Raw genomic sequence first — 19,042 nt, forward strand, 5'->3', positions numbered from 1 at the left:
CGATTTGGGAGATAGGCATTTCAAAATCAATACGCTAAACTTTAAAAAGGCATCTTCCTATTCAACTTCTCAAAATCATTTTTTATGTCAGTCTGAAGAACCTAAATTTATGCCAACTTCAGACTTACCCTGAAGCAGAATTCTATATTATCTGCACTTAAGTTTAATAATCCATTCCTTTAGCTTCAGTAAAATCATAACAAACAAACATGTACTGAAATTGTCCATGGCATTCGTAACAATCGGCTCTCTCAAAAGAGTGCACTGACAAGCCAGATTTTATGCTAACGTGTGACACTGTAAGTGGAAGTTTAGAAGGCTGTCCTGACATTAAAATCACTTCTCCGCGCGGCCCGAGACATGAAGTGCTAAGTTCCCGTGTGTTTCAGGTCGGTTTCTGGCCCTGCCTGGAGCACCCCACAACACGTGCACGGGCCTCCCGGGGGAAGGCCCTCCGAAGGGCCCGCGGCATCTCTCATGGTGGAGGGGGGATTTTCCACAGCAGCTCCCATCAGACTCAAGTACGAAGTGGTGGCAGAGCGTCATGTGAACAATCTCAATGACACAAACAGGAAGGAACCACCTGTGAAGCTCAATTAGGAAAGAATAAATATGAGAGGAACAAAAGCAACTCCCTGTTGAGGTTCCCCCGAAAGACCAGAAAAACACGCACTCTGTGAAGTCAACCTGTGAATGAGCGAAACAGGCCGACAAACCGAGAACAGAGGCCCCACACCGCCTACTCCTCCACAGAGCGAGGCCACAGGCCCGGTACAGGCGGACCGGATGCGTGAGGCTTGCTTCCCTGGGCTAACGTCCGTGCAGAGACACCAGAGTGAAAACCACAGATCCGGGACGCACAGGGGTTCCCACCGAGCCTTGTACCCATACTCCCAGCCATCATACTCCCAGAGCTCCAACCTCAGGAATGAAAAAAATCTATTTTGTAATCATAACCTGTCTCCACTCTAAAGCATAAAATAAAGAAATGTGTTACAGTTCGAAGAAAGGAGAAAGCCCAAACTTGGGTTGAACAGAAATAAAAGACACAAGACTCGAGAATCCCAGAACCAGGAATGTTTTCTTAAAAGTGTGTAAGGCAGTTGTGTGCAGGGCTAACGGGGACTAAAACTGACTTCTTGATTTCATGGCTGTAAATTCTGATGAGCGCTATTCTACAATTTGGTATTATTTTTAATATATGAATTCAATAGAAAAGAAACGCCGAAGATTGGACAGTGTGGTTACGTTAATCTCACACACATAAAATGATCAGACGCTTGGTTTTTGAAATCATGTTATTGATGTAAAAATGTTAAAATGAGTGTTTGGCTGGATGGTTTTCTGAAACGGTGTATTTCATCTCTAGGAGCTATCCCAAGTGCAGAGAGTCCGAAAAGGTCTACTCTATCAAAAATGTGAACAGAATAGGTAGCTACATGGAAGGAAACATCTAACTCCTCAAAATTTGAAAAAACGTAGGCCTAGAACATATGCCAAAGTTTATAAAATGATCACTCCTGTAAAGAAACACAGACTTGCTCTCCAAAATCATAAACGGAAATGAGAAGCTGCTGCCTGAAATCAGGACAGACGACGTCGGCAGGAAAGATCCGAGTGAGGAAGAAAAGCACACGAGTTTCTGGATGGTTCATTCGCCACCCGGGACTTCACCAAGGAAAGCAGAGACGCTTAAGGAGACTCCAGTTGCTGAAGAGAACAATTTCCCAGACACACTCAAGGGCTTCACTTTCCTCTCAGAAACACAACACCAGGCTGGACTGGGGTTAGAACAGAGAGCTTACTGCTTTCCCAGGAAACAACCTTAACACAAGCAAGCGACAAATCAGCACCAACATCCAGAGAGGAGACCACGGAGCCTGCTAGCAGGAGCGCACAGAGACCTGACCAGGAAGGCACGGTCTCCTCCCCCGCAAACGCAGTCACTCGCCCGCACACCACGTTTCCAGATGGCAGGAGGGATCACCTTCAAAACTCAAAAGGACCGTAGCCAACTCATGCCATGTGCTCCCCACGTGGGACCCCACGTGCGGACCAAGCAGGGAAGAACGAGCAGCCACGGGTCTGGACTGATGCTGGTTCTGCACACGCTTCTGTGGGGCCAGGAGTCAGAGTGATGTGAAAGGGAGAGAAGATGTGCTAGAAGATGTAAGGACAGAACCTGGGACACACGGTGACTGTGGAAGAACTAACCGGGAGAGAACAACGCTCACCATCTTTACTTTGTTCCCACTGAGCTACAGAAGATTCCAACTACAGCAGACCCTTGGACAATGAGGGGATGGGGTGCCCCCCCACCCCCCGCCCGGGTGCAGTGGAAAACTCACACTAACTCTGACTCGCCCAGAATTTAACTACTGATAGCCTACTGTTGTCCAGAAGCCTTACTGAAAACACGGAGAGTTGATGAACACCTATTTTGTATGTTATATGTATGATGTGTTGTATTCCTACCATAAAGCCAGAAAAAAACACATTAAGGAAATCGTAAGGAAAATACATGTACAGTATGTACTGTATTTATCAAAAACAAATCCACATATGAACGGCCGTGCACAGTTTGAGGGTCAACTGTATATTCCTTCTTCTGTTACCAAGGACTGAATGTATACAACATGGTTTATTTAACAGCATTTATACTCCTCTTGGGCAAAAGGGTCCGTTTATACCTGAGTCTGGTACACAACAGAATCCCGTTTATCTGCCTTCACTCTTCCATTCTGTACTCTGTCAAATGTTCAAGTCCCTAATCCTGCTCTGCTTACATTTAAGAGCGCGGCTTCTCCACGGCAGAGCGCACATTACACAAACTGCCTGGGAAGGAACGCGGGCTCCCTGATCCTGGGCAGGCGCTTTCTCTAGAAATGGCTGGACGGTAAATACTGCAGGCTCCACAGGCCACACCCTTGCTCACAACCACTCAGGCCTGTCCTTGTGGCCTGAAAGCAGCCTCGAACAATATGTACACAGTAGAGCACGTCTACGTTCCAGTGAAATTTTGCTGATGGACATTAAAATGAGAATTTCATATAAATTTAACTTGTCACAGAATAATGGTTCTTCTCCTGATTTTTGTTCAACCATTTAAGAATGTAAAAATCATTCTTAGTTTACGGGCCATACAAAAACCAGCAGCACAGCAGACCCGCTGAGTTAACATCTGACCAGTGGACGGTACTACTAACTAGTCCCCTGTTTTTATAAAACAAGTCTGACCATGCGTTCGTTCCTCAAAGCTGTCTTTCCAGTAATTTTATGTACTATCCAAGCAAACAAAAAAACTTTTTTTTAAAAAGTTGCCAAATTGATTACACCACAAAATGTTAAAGGGAAACTTTAAAAGCATGTGAAAGCCCAAGAGAGCATGTGGAAAGAAGTAAGACCATCATTCCTACTCCAGCTGAGTGTTTTGTTAGATGTTCTGGTGTCTTGCGATCAGGCAATATGCTTACTATGAAGGAGACGAAAACTGTCTCTGTAAGTCTGAATTCCACAACCATTTTTCATAGTTTCATAAAGAGGGAACTTTCACATGTCCTACAGAGGCTGGAACCCACATGGGGTTTCCATCAAAGACTAGAATAAATGATCACTAAATGGAAGAGTTCTCAAGGCCTGAAATTTTAACAAAAGAGACTCATGTCTTCAAATCCTTTCTTCATATATGCTTTCCCACTTGTTCAAGCATGTTTCAAGTTTGATGTTTTAAGAGTTGAAACAGTAATCCTGGTTAAAATGTACCACCAATTCACCGAGGCTTTAAACCTCTGTGTTGCAAGGTCATGTAGGTACTCCACCTAAGCTCTCTCTGCTATGTTCCTGACTGTCAGTGCAAGCCAGGCATGGACCAGGACTGCATGCTGGCAGGTGGCTACTCTCACCTCCCAGTGCAGCACTGGGTCTGATCCCATGCTCTCTGAAAGCCAAGCCTTCCCCCTCTGGTCCACAGGTGTTCAGGCCATGTGGGGCTATATAGCCATGTGCACTGCTGACCCCCTAACAAGCTCAAGTGAGGCACTAATACAGATATTAATCAGAACTGCTGTCTACACACGCTAGTCCAGAGGGAAAGTACCAATATCTGGAAAATTATTTAAATATACTCTCAAAAGGTGTATTCTGCATGAAAACTGGGGTGGTCCTGAAAGCACACGTTACTGTTAGCCTCATCTTGAAAACAACACATACTCTCAGCATCTCCACGTTGATGCACTTGGGTGAACGTAGATGACGTGTGACCTAAAATTCACCTCTGTCCATTTCTGCAGACAAGAACCCCTGTGGACATGCTGTAATGTCATTCTAAAAGCTCTCCATTCATCCTCTGATTCCAGTTGAAAAATCTCTGAAAATGGGCAGAGATTTGAAAAATGAGACATCAATCAACTTGATGCTCAAACTGGGTCAGTTTGTTGAACTTTCAAAGTTAATTTCCTTTTAAAAAGAGTGGACAGGACCGGATTTTTAGGCTGGTGAGACCAGTCTGCTAAAATTTCTTACGGCAGCCACGCCGACAGCGCCTGAACCTGCAGATTCTGGTTCCTGTGATGCTCACCGCGACCGTGAAAAGTGATCTTTGAGCAGGCCACCGGTTTCCTCCCGGGGGGGGGGGGGGAGGGAGTCCTGGTACTCGTTTGAAATCGCAACACAGGGGCGCCTGGGTGGCTCAGTCGGTTAAACATCTGACTTCGGCTCAGGTCATGATCTCACGGTCCGTGAGTTTGAGCCCCACGTTGGGCTCTGTGCTGACAGCTCAGAGCCTGGAGCCCGTTTCAGATTCTGTGTCTCCCTCTCTCTCTGACCCTCCCCTGTTCATGCTCTGTCTCTCTCTGTCTCAAAAATAAATAAACGTTAAAAAAAAAAATTTTAAATCGCAACACAGAAATACGAAAGACATCAAATCATCTTCACTGTGAATTATTTGTTCTGCTGAGTAACTGGCAAAATAAAGTGCTATTTTTTTAAAACTCTACTGAACTTAAGAGGTAAATGCTTGGAGACTGCATTTCCTGCAGTAAAGTTCCGAACGGAATATTAACACTTACTGTACTGAAGGATGTCTCCCCAAAGCATTTAAAAAAAAAAAAAAACTCCACCCTGCTGCCAGCTGGTCCTCCGTCTATTTTCCACTTACAGTGTCACACCATGGGAATGTACGAGAAGCCGTTCTAGCAACAACAGTTTTCGCTTTAATTTGAAAAACCACGGATCAGGAAATCACTGAAATAGAATTTTTAGAATCTGAGCTGTCACATCACCTTCAGGATGTTTTCTTTTTGTTAATGCCATGTGACAATACAAAAATAACCACAATTTTTATATAAATAGTATTTCTGTTAAAATTCTGATCTCAACTTAACTATTGTTAGTTACAAATAAAAGGTAGGTATCATAAATTAGGGTAAGCAGAGCATGCAAATCTACAGAGTCTATGTCTGAGTTCCTAGATTAGCATGAAAACCAATCACCGCAACAAATACCTCAACATATGCCTCGTGTGGAGAGAGGAGGCCACACTGAGCGCTCACTGCCACAACCGTAAGGTTTTCGGAGAGGCCCCTGTGGCAGTTTCAGTGGTTTCTATATGGAGTGCTCCCCTTTCTAGGGTTACTTGAAAAATCAAGTCAATTCGAATTACGTAGCTGGAAAACATTGACACGCGTAGTTTTTACAGATTCAGAACCTTCTTTGTGATTTAAAACGGGCAATGGTTCATAACACAGGAAACTTAAAATATTTGCAGGCAACATTTGGATTAAAAATACATATACATACATGAGGTGCAGAAGCACATGTACTGAGCGTAAGCCACTGGCGTGTGACCACCTTGATTGACCAAGAGCTGCCGCTCCCCAGCACTGCCTCCTGAATTACCGCTAGTAAGTACTGTGTAGCATGGAGCCAATTTAAATATGCCAACAGTTCAGCAAAAGTTTAACAGTACGGACTAAAACCGTTAACTCACGATTCTGGTTACTTTAAAATTTGGTATGCTGTATCTCAAATACATTAGTAACTATTCCTAGATGGAAATAAGCAAATACATGGAATCGTTAAAAAAAAAAAAAAAAAAGATAAAAAAAAAGCATCACTAAATGTCCATTTGTACAGACAACATTAGCAAACATCTAAAATTTCTTCAGCAAAAGAAAAACATGTGTATTTTTAACCCTTTGGTATCCAAACTCTTAAATTTTGAAGACTTTCTTAAATACAGTCTTCAAGTAACAATAGGAAGAAACTTTTTTAAAGTATTTACCTGAATAAATTTGGTGCCAAGTTTTCATTTCAACGTCAATATTACTGAGGATAGTTTTATACTGCAACTGAATCCCAATTATGTTTCCATATATTAAAGGATGAGAGCATCATTCAAAGAGTCAGATAAAATTAACTTAATATGCTCCCACTATAATTTAGCAAAGGAAAAAGATCTTTGGCTATAGAAATCATCGGTTATTTGAAAGCACTATTTATAAAGGCAGTAATTACACAATTATCAAAATCTAGGTGCTAGTCAAGGTATTATGAGATTTATCAAACTTCTAAACTAAGTCTGTCGACAACTCTACAATACTGTCAGTCCACCTCTGCTCCCGTCTGGCAGGAGCCATCTCAGGAAGGATTTCATCCACGGTGTCTGTAGCACCTCAGCAAAAGGGGAAAGAGCCAGCAGAGAGCAAGATCAGACCAGTTGACTGCAGGGACAATGAGCTAGGGGAGGCAAGAGCAGGAGGGGAGCAGGACTGGAATGCAGAGGATACAAAATCAGAAACTAATTCAGAGTTCCAATTCCGGTAAATTTCATAGACTGTTATTCTTAAGGGCAAATAAGTGAACAAATGAAAAGAAACCACAAATTTCAAACATGAATGAATGGCTAATAAAATAATTCTGGGCAAGAGTTGCAAACAAACTTGCCATAAGGAACATCCAATCTGCTCATCACACGTAAATGCCCTAAGGGGAATTCTGCTTCCAGACAGGGCTCTACAGGCAAGGACGCAGGCTGGGTCACATAGATATGACCACCACTTTGGAGCCAAACTAAACCAACTGAATTTCAGTTAAGGACGTCTGGAAGTTCGGTAGTATGTATACAGTTTTTGTAACATTAAACAAAAACCTATCAAGACCACAGTGCAGACTTTTGTTCCTACAGCCGACTGTGCCTGTTTTCTAAATTAGGCAAGAGAGATTTTTTTAGAGTGAGTCACTGAACTTGCTTACATAAGGCTATTGGTGCTTCTCCAGTTATCTGATGACCACAGTTAAGTTCCTCTTGGGATCAAAACAATTAAGTTAAAATATATGTAGCCCATTAGAAGGTCTGGTCACCATGGAATCAGTGGCCTCCCCGGAAACGCTCTCTTATCCGAAGCCACGGAGACCCTGCCATGACCTAATTACACACTAGTGCCCGTATGTCATGGCATGGAAAGGACCAGCAAATGTGCCTGAGACCCAAGCACATCTAGATGCACTCGAAGTCCCGCAGAGTCCCTTCAGGTCTACTCAGAGGCAGGAAAAAAGCTATCTCAACATGTGGCTGACACGGAAAGGTTTTCCACTTTACCTCTCAAGAAAACACTGGTGCCGAAATACTGAAAGTAAAGATAATCCAAGGCTTGAAATGTCAGTTTACAACGTCAGCAGTAAGAAGGTGTCCTTAATTATCCGCAGGCAGTTGGCAAGTTTTCAAGTCTGTCTCCAAAATCACATGAAGACTTAATCTTATACTATTACTTATTTGAGTGTCGAAAAGAAAAATGGGGCAGTGACTGTTCACATGCCCTCCATGTGGGCAGTGTTCAGGTTTGGCCTGCAAGACAAAGTCAACTGTCAGGTAAGCAAGGCTGGGGACAGGGACAAGTAACTGACGTATGGACACCCCACACCTGACATACTGGAGAAGGATGGGGCTGAGGACAATCTGCAGAGATGCTGGTAATTTAAAGTCCACACACACGCAGTGTGCTCACAGAACTGCCACTTACTCCCGCGTTATTTTTCTTTTTGGATGTAAACAGTGGTAAATAACAATGACCATCATCTAAGCCAGATAACAAAACCTCACGAGAAAAAGAAAACTTGGCACCAAAACTCAAGATGTAAAATAAGAGAAGGAAAAAAAACAAAACTCCATCAACATACTCACGTGTGGTGCTAGAAAATGTAACACACGATGCACAGCAGCTGACATGCGTTATCTTACAGATGCGGCCTATATTGACAAGTAAGTTATAGAACAAACCATTCTAGCCACAGACGCCTGGTACGCTTGCCCTCACCATTATCTACCCAATGACCAAAAAAGCAGCAACTTAAGACTTTGGCCACTTTATGCAGCTGATACATAAAAAAAAAAAAAAAAAAAAAAGTAGGAATTAATAACAAAATTAATAATTACCACCAAGTGTGACAAAATACTGACATGAGACAGCTTTTAATCTATTCGCAGGAAAAGGAAAAGTTTATATCATCTCCTAAATATCATAGCATGTAGTATGAAGAATTAAGAATCTGGCCCATTCTGAACTGGAAAAAACATAAGTAACTTTAGGTAAGTAAATTAATACTGTCCCCCGTGATTGTCTTTAAAAAAACCAAACAAACAAAAGGCATTTTATTTGCCACGACTACTCTTTACCATGAGGAGCATTATAGGAAACAAGTAAAATAGATCTAAGTACCATAATTTGGGGGACACAAACTGTTATTTGTTGGTAGGCTGTGTTAAACTTTATAGTTTAATGTGCAAAACAGATATCAAAAAGCAATTTACAAATTAGCTTACTAGCAAAACTGGCAATGTATCCAGATGTTAAACTAAATAACCACATAAACAACAGCAATAAATAATGATTACTTGTGTGCTCTGTCTCCAGGCCAAAGACTTAGAATTTTAAGAATCGCTTTTGGCTAGGTGGCTCAGGCTAAATATTTCTTCTAAAAACCATCTGAAGGTTCAGGCAAGGGAGATCACCATAATGCAGGGTCTCGAGGGAGAGGCTCTTATACTGAGAAGGAAAAACAGACTGGCACTCGAGGCTGTGCTCAGTCACACTTGGTGGAAAAGAGACACTCGAGGGTCCTGTAACCAAGGACAGAATTATAAATAAAAGGTTCTCATTTTAAAAAGACACCTATTAAAAAAAAGATATTATTTACGATAAATATTTATTGGCTCAAAGGATTAAGCTATTCACTGAAATGAAGAAAACTAACATCTTAGTAATAAAATGTTCAGGATCGATTAGACTATAGTTTAGAAAAATAAGTCGTTAAAGAGGTCAACTTCTAATTATTCATTATTTCAATAAATGACAAGTGATTTAATCATTTATTTTATGACTCTGTATTTCATAATCAAAGCTTCTGTTATTAAAGATTTTAGTTTTTAATCTAAACACAGCTAAGAAAACTATGAATATAACTTCACTGTGAAGCAATCCACTGAGCATCGTCTCAAATTGTATAATATATATTCATATTATCAATTGTTTCTACATTACCTTAAATCATAATTACATATGAAGTCACGAGGTTCCCTGCAATGTAACAGTTAACACAGGGCATATTTATCATACTAAATTTCTATGTAAGTAAAAATTCCAAGCCCAAACTAATGACTTGGCTTAATAATATAATACTTAATGAAACAGAAGCTCAGACACTAGGAGTCTAACGACAGCCCCTGAGATTACAGCCTATAATAGGCTTCGCATTAATCTATATGGTTTTGCTGTCCAGGATCTAATTTCAATAAATGTATTATAACACAGAGTCAAAACAATGAAGTGGAAACCAAAGGGTTAAACTAAGTTAGTTTTGTGGGTTTATTTCTCCCAAAGTCTAAATTTTCACATTTCCAATTAGAATAAAGTGGTTTGTAATTAATTCTTATGAGATATTCTAGACAGGGTAAAACAAAAAAGCTGATATTATAGTTATTTTGGTTATTACAGCTCTATAGCTTACACTCAACATTTAAGGGTGAAAACCGCATCCATTTTGTTAATGCTGTGAACTGCAGAAGAAAAATTTTTACAATATAAATCTTTAAGAGAAAGTTAATACAAATGAATTTAATATCTAAACTAAATGCCCACTGCCATGACTAGCTAATGATGTTTGCATATAAGATCACATCTTCAAATTAATACACTCAAATATTAACACTGTTCTATCAAACCATAAATAAACTAGCTGATGTAAACTGGGAGAAAACACGATTGCAATAATGTCATCAGTGTGAAGAACTCAGAATGAGTCTCAAGTCTTTAATGTATTATGGTTCCATTTTATGAGAAGTTATAAATCATTAAAAGTCAAAATAGGCTTTAAAACATCTCACATCTGCTAAAAGAGGAGAAAATCACAACTTAGAAAAGCAAACTGTCTGCAAGAATTTTGGGACCGGAGAGGCTGGAAAAGATTCTCTAACCCAATCCAAGGCCCCCATTTTGAAATTAACACTGGCAAAAAAGAAGTCTGAAGACTTGCCCATGGTGACACAACTAGTTGGTGGCCAAGTCAACAATGCCAGGTTCCAAATTTAAGGAGTTAACTGCCATTTCCACCCTGGCATCCTGTCGTGGCAACAGTTCTGCGGCTGCTGTGATGAAGCTCCCTCTGCTAGTCGTCAACCCGCAGCGAAACCTCGCTCACTAACACCAACTGGTCTACAAAGCACAGTTGCATTGCTAATATAAACACAAACTTGAGGACTGCTGCTTGCCCTCAGTGGTGCTTTCTGGAAGCACAGCGCCCTGACTACATCTTCGGGGGAGGAATGTGCGGAGGCACTTACTCGACGTGAGCCCCGTTAGCCACCAGGGCGCTGACGCAGTCCAGGCTCCCAGAGCGGGCTGCCTTGTGAATGGGGGTCTCGCCCTCACAGTCCTGAAACAAGAAAGAGCACACGCAAAATATCAGCTCCAACAAGACTCTGACATTTGGAATAAAATACGTGCCTCATTCACCTCTGAAACCAAGCAACATGGTGAGTCAAAGCGCAAGCAGGGCACAAAGAAATGTGGCTAGAGATGTGGGAGGGATAACACAGTCCACCAGGGAAGGGGCAGGTTCGCCTTGATTCCTCGGTCAGCAGGGAAGGCACGTACGCGCAGGACAGAAGTTTAGAAATGATCTTATGCTAGATCTTAGCACAAATGTGTTGTATGTAAAACCCCAAACAACCATCCTCTAACAGGTTAAAGAGAAAAGAGTAACCAAGGCCAAGAACACAGGACATAATGTCAAACGTCTGGTCTGGTCGTCTACCACAGGGCTGGCCTGAGCTGGGGCATCACCAGTGGCTCCTTTGCATTTTCTGCCTTGAACTTGAATTCAGACCGTGATGGCGGAGGCTAAAGGGTCAGGAATGAGGAGAGAGAGAGAACACAGGGCCGCACACAGCCAGCTTCACATCCAAACTCAGGATGCGTGTGATGGGCAACTTTGTCCAAGGACTGGGAGAAAGTCTGTGTCAGAGAGATTCACGCTGGAGACGGCAGAGAGAGACCAGACCCTGGGAAGGGACTCTGAGGAGGAGTTAGTTCATAGTTCACACTGTATGAATGGGAAGAAATCCGAAACACAATTTCATTCATAGGTTCCCGGGTACAGAGGAGGTAGAGAAAGATACAGCAGACAGAGAAGGAAGTCGTTTCTGTTGTAGGACTTCCTGGCGGGGAAATGCTGACCGAGTCCTCACACTTCACCATCCCTGGAAGCTGAACTTGGCAGCAGACGACTGCACGTAACAAAGGTGGGGGGGGGGGGGGGGGCCGCTGTGCACCTGGCGTGGCGCTCGGAGAGCAGCTCATTCACCAGCGAGACACAGCAGGGGGCCACTTCTTCCGGTACACACGGGCTTGCACATGGGCTCACAGGGGACACTCCAGGGTGCGGGGCGGTAGCTTATTTTCCAGAAAGATGTGCTCTGAAAGACTCCGGTGTGCAGTGGGGAGAAAAAGTATGCACATTACTTTAAAAAAGAAAAAAAAAGCTCAAAGGGGGTGTAGAGTTCTAAACAGAACAAGCCCATTTTTGAAGCAAAAAACACAGAATCTCATGTGGCTACACAGGAAACCATCTAGTGAATGGAGATCCTTAATAAAGCAGAAACCCATCTCTATCCTCCCAGAAAGGTGGGAAGGGGGGATGGGACGCACATGACAAGGACAAATAAGGATGACACAGAGGTATGGCCAGGAAGAGTGGAATGGAGATGTGGGAGGGGGCGGGGGGGTCGTGCCACCCCTGACTCCCTCCCCCAAGAAAACAGGAAAGGGTTTTTTCAGCTCTCTTTGCAGCAAGGAGAAAAGGCAAAGGTTTGCTCTATTACTTCAAGACGGCAGGACAGCAACAGACAGGACAGAGCAAACCAGCTCCTGCTCTGTGCCCTGCGAGGACAGCACCGTCCAGCCGGGCAGGAAGAGCAGACACCACAGAGAAGTGCAGCCAGAGAGGAAGACTGAAGAGCCATTTTAAGGCTACTCAAGGCTCAGGTTCAGGCCAGTCACATTCCAAAAATATCAAATATGGTGTCGTCTGATTCCGGAACTATTGTGGGCAAACTGAGTAAGAGAGGAAAGTTGGGAGAGGTGCCAGGAGTGCAAAGACAGATGAGTCACCTTGCATTTTAAAGAAAGAAAAGTCTAGTTCTAATCCAGTTACAAGAAACTAAAAGGGGTATCAAATTCCACCAAAGTTCTAGGAAGATATTAAAGGCATGGCCTGTAAATAATACAAAAAGTGATGCCCGTGGGTAGTCCACACAAAAGTGACCAAGAACAAATCCCCTGAAAACTTGCCTCACTCCCTCTCTGGGTTAATGCACGACTCTGAGCCTTCAGACAGGACATCTGAGTCCAGTAACCCCGTGTGCCAAGTTCACAGATAGCAAAGGAAGTCTCTGTGAAACTCGAGAAAAATGAATTTAGAACAGGTAGGAACTAATATGCCACAAGATTAGGTTAGAAGATGAGTCAAAACGGGGGCATCCAATTTTGGCCTAGGTCACGATCTCGAGGTTTGTGGGTTTGAGCCTGACGTCAGGCTCTGTGCAAACAGCTCAGAACCTGGAGCCTGTTCCACACTGTCTGTCTCTCTCTCTCTCTCTGCCCCTCCCCTGCTCATGCTCTAAGATAAACATTAAAAAAGAAAAAAAAAAAGGGTCAAAACTAATAAAACAGTTGTAAGAAGAAATGCTAGAGGAGGTTCAAATCCACTACACACACAAACAGAAAACTTTAGAGAACCCTGGACCTGATTTTCTGACCGTCTGTGTGGGAGATGAGAAAGTGTCTACCTTAGGGTGAGTCAACACTTGCTGGGGGTGGCTAACGAAAGGGCTGTGTGACCTCAGAGGTCGCTGGGTGCCTGTCCCAGCAGGCCAGCCGCTAATCCAGAGCAAGCCGGCATCTGAGACTCAGCCCGCAGCCTAACACATGCGTAACACGGGAGACCACAACTGAGACCCTTTCAAGAACAAGGGCAGGACGCTGGTAACCCCAGGTGACCACCTCGGAAGGGAGAGGACTTGAGGGGAGCGACAGGGAGTGAGGTCTGGGGACTCCTGTCCTGGGAGCAGGACGCCGGAGGGTGTCCACACAGGACTATCTAGAGCAGTCCTGTCATCCAGGGTAAGGACTGCGCTGCTGTAACACGTTACCTGAAAACGGACTCTTCTAGATTTAAAAAGATCTGAAAGGCAGCGCCAATTTCTTCAGATTTTCTTCAGATCTCTGTAAACTAGATGCTATGTCACAACTGAATGAAAATTAACCCAATGTTTTAAATTCCACATTAACATTAGTTATTAATCACTACCATTTGTGGATGATCCACATTCTGTCGACAAGGAGACTGAGCCACAGAACAAGGAGCTGCCCCAGGCCAGAGAGTGGGGGAGGTGGCCACCCCCAGGGTTCTGCCAGGAGGTTGGGGAGGAGAGAAACAGCACCGGGACAGGCAGGTTGGGACAGGCGACTCCTGGCACCATAACCGTGTGGAGCAGACAGCCAGAGCCTCTGGTAAGAGCAGCGGCATGTGCGGTCACCCCCTGTCCCCCGATCCCTGCTCTACAGCACCGATACAAAAGCCTTTCCTCAATCATGGGCTTGGAGGTGTGCAGCTGAGTTACTGGGAAGAGAGGGCTCACAAGCTGTTACACCTGCTTCTCATCAAGGGATGAATCTTCAGACAGAAACGTGGAGAAGAAATAAAAATGGTTTTGCACACAGTAGGCCCCTGATGATGATTAGTAGAAAAAACATATAAAACCAGGGTAAAGAGAAAACTAGGAAGGCATAAAGGCATCCCCAGAGCCTGAGGCACAAGCCCCTTAGATGAACTGACCCTCAGGGCAGGGTCTCCCCCTGGGGACCACTTTGGTCAGACTAGCCTGAGTCGTCTACACCTGTTCACGCACGAGTCCCCAGTAAGCAAAACTCTCTCCTTGAGGTTTTTTCAAGGAAGTGAAAGGAGTAGTGAGAACACACCATGAAGTACACGCACGTGCACACTCATGCTTGCATACTTCAACACACAATCCCTGCACGCCTGCTGTCCGGGTGACCACACGACACCTGCTACTTAACTGCGTCCGATCTCCACCCCCGACTGCTCCCTGAAGCAGTCCTGACTCAATGCTGGTCGGCTCGCTCACCATAACTTAACCACGCACAAGATTTAATAGCCACTTCTTCGCCAGCATGGGTGTGTTTCACAAGGATCTGTGCACATGAAGCGAAGGCAGCTGTGAGCAGGGGAGCCAGGAAACCCGGGCTCCAGGCCAGACTCCTTCAGTCACCAGCTGTAACTGGGGGCAAATCACCTGGGGTCACCAAGGCTCTAAGTCCCCGAGCAGGTGAAAGCACTCTGTAAACAGAAAGCCCTGCTCTGTGAAGGGTCTATTATCCACAAGTAACTCAATAAACAGAAATTCCAGTTAGCCCAAAGGTTAAGATATCAAACTCTAATTAAGGCCTCACTTTAAAACTCAACACCATGTAATTACAAGTAGAAAAAGAAAATAAAAACCAAGTTAATCATCGGCACTCCCTTACCGGTTTGTTAATGCTGGCTCCAGCTTGGATCAACCAGATGAGGCACTGAGGGTGTCCCCCGAAAGCGGCGATGTGGGCTGGGGTCTGTGCATAGCGCGTCGTGGACACGTCCAGAGTGGCCCCAGCTCTCACCAACTGGATCAGGCAGTCCAACTTTGAAAACAGCAGGAGGGGGATGACACGCGTAAGTGTCGTACACTATTAAACACCACACACGCCATTTCAATTCTATGATGCAGATAAGTGGCATTTGTTACCATTTTTTTTTTCTGTTTAAGGGAACATAAGTCGTTCCTTTGCAATACAAATTGTAAAAAAGCATTTAAAAGAGTTATTTTTCCTTGTCCTGGTAAAAAAAAAGTTCGTACGCAGGAAGAAAAGTAAAAACTATTGATGTCACACAAACTTAAATAAAGACCTCTCTGCAGTCTGCACATGTCCATACGATGCAGCTTTGGGGACTCGGGTGAGAGGCCCATCCTCCAGACAAGTCAGGAACAAGATGTGCAGAGTGAGAGGTGGCACTCAGTCCCCCACCCCCACCTGGGGGAGAAAAGGACCTCATGAGTGACTAGGAGACCACACTCCACAGCCAGGCGCCCATATCATCCTAGCTCATCACACTCAACAGATGTGCAACACATGCCTACCGCGAGCCAGGCCTGCGGTCCCAGATGGCCTGCGGTCCGCAGACTCACACTGACAACCCCCCCCCCCCCCCGTGTGTCCTCAGACCGAGGGGCCGGCCCCCTTTACCCTCTTGAGGCACAGGGCAGAGCTCACAAAAGAGCTCTCCCTGACAACGGCTGTATTCCGGGAGACAGCCCTCAGAGAAGGACAAACGGCCACACCCCAACCTCACCCCACAGCTCTTATCGTTTTTCTGCGACTTAAGGTCAGGTCACCGTGATCACCCTGTGCAGGAGATGAGCCCTCATACTTTGGAGCACCCAGATTTAAAACACGCTCTCTCGGTCTTCTAGGAACTGGAAATCTGGGAGTGACGGCTCATAAAGAGACACACCGTTGGTATACTTTCACACACCGGCTTTATTGATGGACCCAGTGAAAAGTGACAGTGCCAACAGAGACAAACAGGTGTCAAACCCCAAAAACGGCAGAAACAAGGATGAAAATCAGCTGGTGTGCCAAAACCAGTTAATCTCATAACATCAAGAGCTCCTTAGACTTAACTCTGTCACCTATGCGTTCACTTTGGCAAACTGGGTTTGGAATGCTGGAAAGATACTGTTCCATGCGGCAACTTATAAAAGCAAAGTGTAATTAGGGATTTTAAATAATGCCTAGTTCTCGAGGAAAAAATAAGCCTCACAAAAGGTCAGGCAGCGTGCATACTTGGCACATTGATAGGAACACCAGCTTGAAAGTTGGGAATAGTTCATAACGTGCAGGCCTGAGGACAGCAGAGGCTTAAATGTACAAAAAGCAGGGAAGCTGCAGGCGATGGGGCAGGAGGGACTGGACTGAGAACCCGGAGCCCTGACTCCTGGCCTCATTTCTGCCCCAACAGCTTTCTCACACTGAAGTAACTAACTGCCTCCAGCTATATTTGGTATCCAAGGTTAACCGACAGGAGGTGGAGACTTTCAAAAAGTGAATTCAGTGGGTTTTACTTCTTACTGCTCATAAAATATACATAACACGCAACTTACGATTTTTAAAGCATGTTCAAGCCCTTATAGCTACTTGTATTCCCTAGAGCTACCTTAGGGGCACCCGTGGGTTGGTAAATAAATACTCTGAATGAATGTCTGTAAGGCTGTTTTATTTTTTTTTAAAGCTTTTTTTTTTTTTTTTTTTTTTTTTAACATTTATTTATTTTTGGGACAGAGAGAGACAGAGCATGAACGGGGGAAGGGCAGAGAGAGAGGGAGACACAGAATCGGAAACAGGCTCCAGGCTCCGAGCCATCAGCCCAGAGCCCGACGCGGGGCTCGAACTCACAGACCGCGAGATCGTGACCTGGCTGAAGTCGGACGCTTAACCGACTGCGCCACCCAGGCGCCCCTGTAAGGCTGTTTTAAACACCGTCCGGAATGTACCAGATTGTCATGCAATACTGTGTCACTCTCAACTGGAGAATAAATCAACAGGGGAGCCTTTTCGAAAAACGCTGTCCTTGCCTGTTACGGGGTAGTCTTCCCCCAAAACACTGAGGGACAAAAGACGTGGAGAACCAACGCTCCGAGTTACCCACCATGTAAACATAAAGCAGAGCAAGACGCACTGGACAGGGAACAGAGCCTCAGATGGGGACACACAGGGCTGGCGGGGGGGGGGGGGGGGGGGGGTTGGGGGAGAAGGGCCAGAGGGGCTCCTGTACTCGCGCCTGCTAGCAGGTACAGACGGGGCGCTGGCACGGGGACCCCCAGCGGGCACGCCCTTCCAGACCCGGGCTGGGGTCCTAACCGCTGTCCTAACCCCCTCTCGTTTCCTCCACCAAAACCACTCTGACTCTCCCATTTCGTGAATCACAAGCGCTGCCCCAGGAGATATACCTGTACTGTGAATGTAGCCGCAAGGAAAGCAGCCTCACCGACTAGTGACAAAAACACGTCCCTGAAAGGAAATAACTCACTTCACGTCACTGCACGCTTCTCCACAAAACCCTTTCTCCATTTCGGCCCCGGCTCCTCGCTTCACGGGGAAAGCATTTTTTTTACACGTCCGGAATTCTGGTACATCAATCTCTACCATTAAAGCGCTGAAATGCAGCGTGGACCTCAGTCGCTGACTCGCCCTGAGCCGAAGATTACGAAGCGACGGAGAAGGGGACGCAGAGGACCCCCCCCGCCCGGAGGACTCCCAGCAGCCCGGTGCAGCCCCACACCAGCCCCGGGTCCACACAGCTCGCGCCCCGCGGGTGTCCGCCCCCATGGCGCCGGCAGCACGGCTCGCAGCTGACCGCGGAGGCGCGAGCTGCCCAGCCCGCCGCAGCCACCAACTGCCTCCGCCAGGCGCGGCGCCCCCGCGAAGCCGGCGCCGTTTGAAACTTGCGCCGCCGCACATGCGCCCGGGGCCCCTCGGGGCGCCGTCGCCTCGGGGCCTGCTTCCGCCTCGCGCTCCCGGCACGCCCTGCGCCCCCCTTGGGGCCCCGACCGTCCGCGCCGCCGCACATGCGCCCGGGACCCCTCGGGGCGCGGGCGCCGCCGAGACCCCGCTTCCGCCCCGCGCTCCCGGCACGCCCTGCGCCTCAGCCCCCACCTTCCCCGACCCACCACGGGAAAGCTGCGGAAAATGGCGCCTTAAAGCGCCCGCGCCCACCTTGCCGAAGTGCGCGGCCCAGTGCACGGGCGTCCAACCGTAGAAAGAGTCTTCGGCGGCCAGGTGGGCGCGCGGCGTCTGCTGCAACAGAGAGCAGAGCGCGGCCAGGTCCCCGTCGCGGCAGGCGCGGTGCAGCGGGAAGCGGAGCGACAACAGCTCCTCGCTGGAGAAGCCCGCCTCCACGCCTGCGCCCGCTCCTGCCGTCGACATGGTCCGTCACCGGAGAGCGCGGGCTAGCTGGCCGAGAGGACGCGCGGGTGAGGACCCGAGAGGCCGTCGCCTGAGCACAAAGGAGCGAGAGTGCCGCCACCGCCGCCGCCGCCGCGTCCCGCCGGCTGCCGAGCCGAGCCCAGCCGAGCGCGTACAGGGGGCGGGGCGGGGGCGGGGCCTACCGCGGGCAGGTCTGAGGCCCGTGCCCGCGGACGCCGGGTCTGAAGGTGGGGCCTGCAGTGCCAGGGGGCGGGGCCTGGTGGGGCCGGGTCTGACTCGTGGAGCAAGAGCGGGCCAGGGAGCAGGGGGCGTGACCTAAGCGGAGGCGGAGCCTGGAGAGCAGGCGAAGTGGCCTGGAGCTGGGGGCGGTGCCCAGCTGGTCCTGGGTAGCGGGCCTGGACCAGGAGGCCGGCCGGGAGTGGGGCGGAGCCTGGGGAGTCCTTGATGAG

The 19,042-nt window shown here is 46.7% G+C and overlaps 1 protein-coding gene across 1 annotated transcript in view; it reads right to left on the bottom strand.

The window, feature by feature from the left end:
* Nucleotides 1-18,770, bottom strand: part of ANKRD10 (ankyrin repeat domain 10) — a 33,515-nt gene extending 14,745 nt beyond the window's left edge. Inside the window, exons 1-3 of the mRNA XM_047843594.1 lie at nucleotides 18,384-18,770; nucleotides 15,099-15,251; nucleotides 10,835-10,926 (exon numbers count right to left, since the gene is read on the bottom strand). Coding sequence (XP_047699550.1) covers nucleotides 10,835-10,926; nucleotides 15,099-15,251; nucleotides 18,384-18,593 — 455 coding nt within the window. The 5' untranslated portion in view covers nucleotides 18,594-18,770. The remainder of the gene's footprint in view (nucleotides 1-10,834; nucleotides 10,927-15,098; nucleotides 15,252-18,383) is intronic.
* Nucleotides 18,771-19,042: the final 272 nt, after the last annotated feature.

Source organism: Prionailurus viverrinus, chromosome A1, assembly GCF_022837055.1.
Source record: "Prionailurus viverrinus isolate Anna chromosome A1, UM_Priviv_1.0, whole genome shotgun sequence".
Taxonomy (NCBI): domain Eukaryota; kingdom Metazoa; phylum Chordata; class Mammalia; order Carnivora; family Felidae; genus Prionailurus; species Prionailurus viverrinus.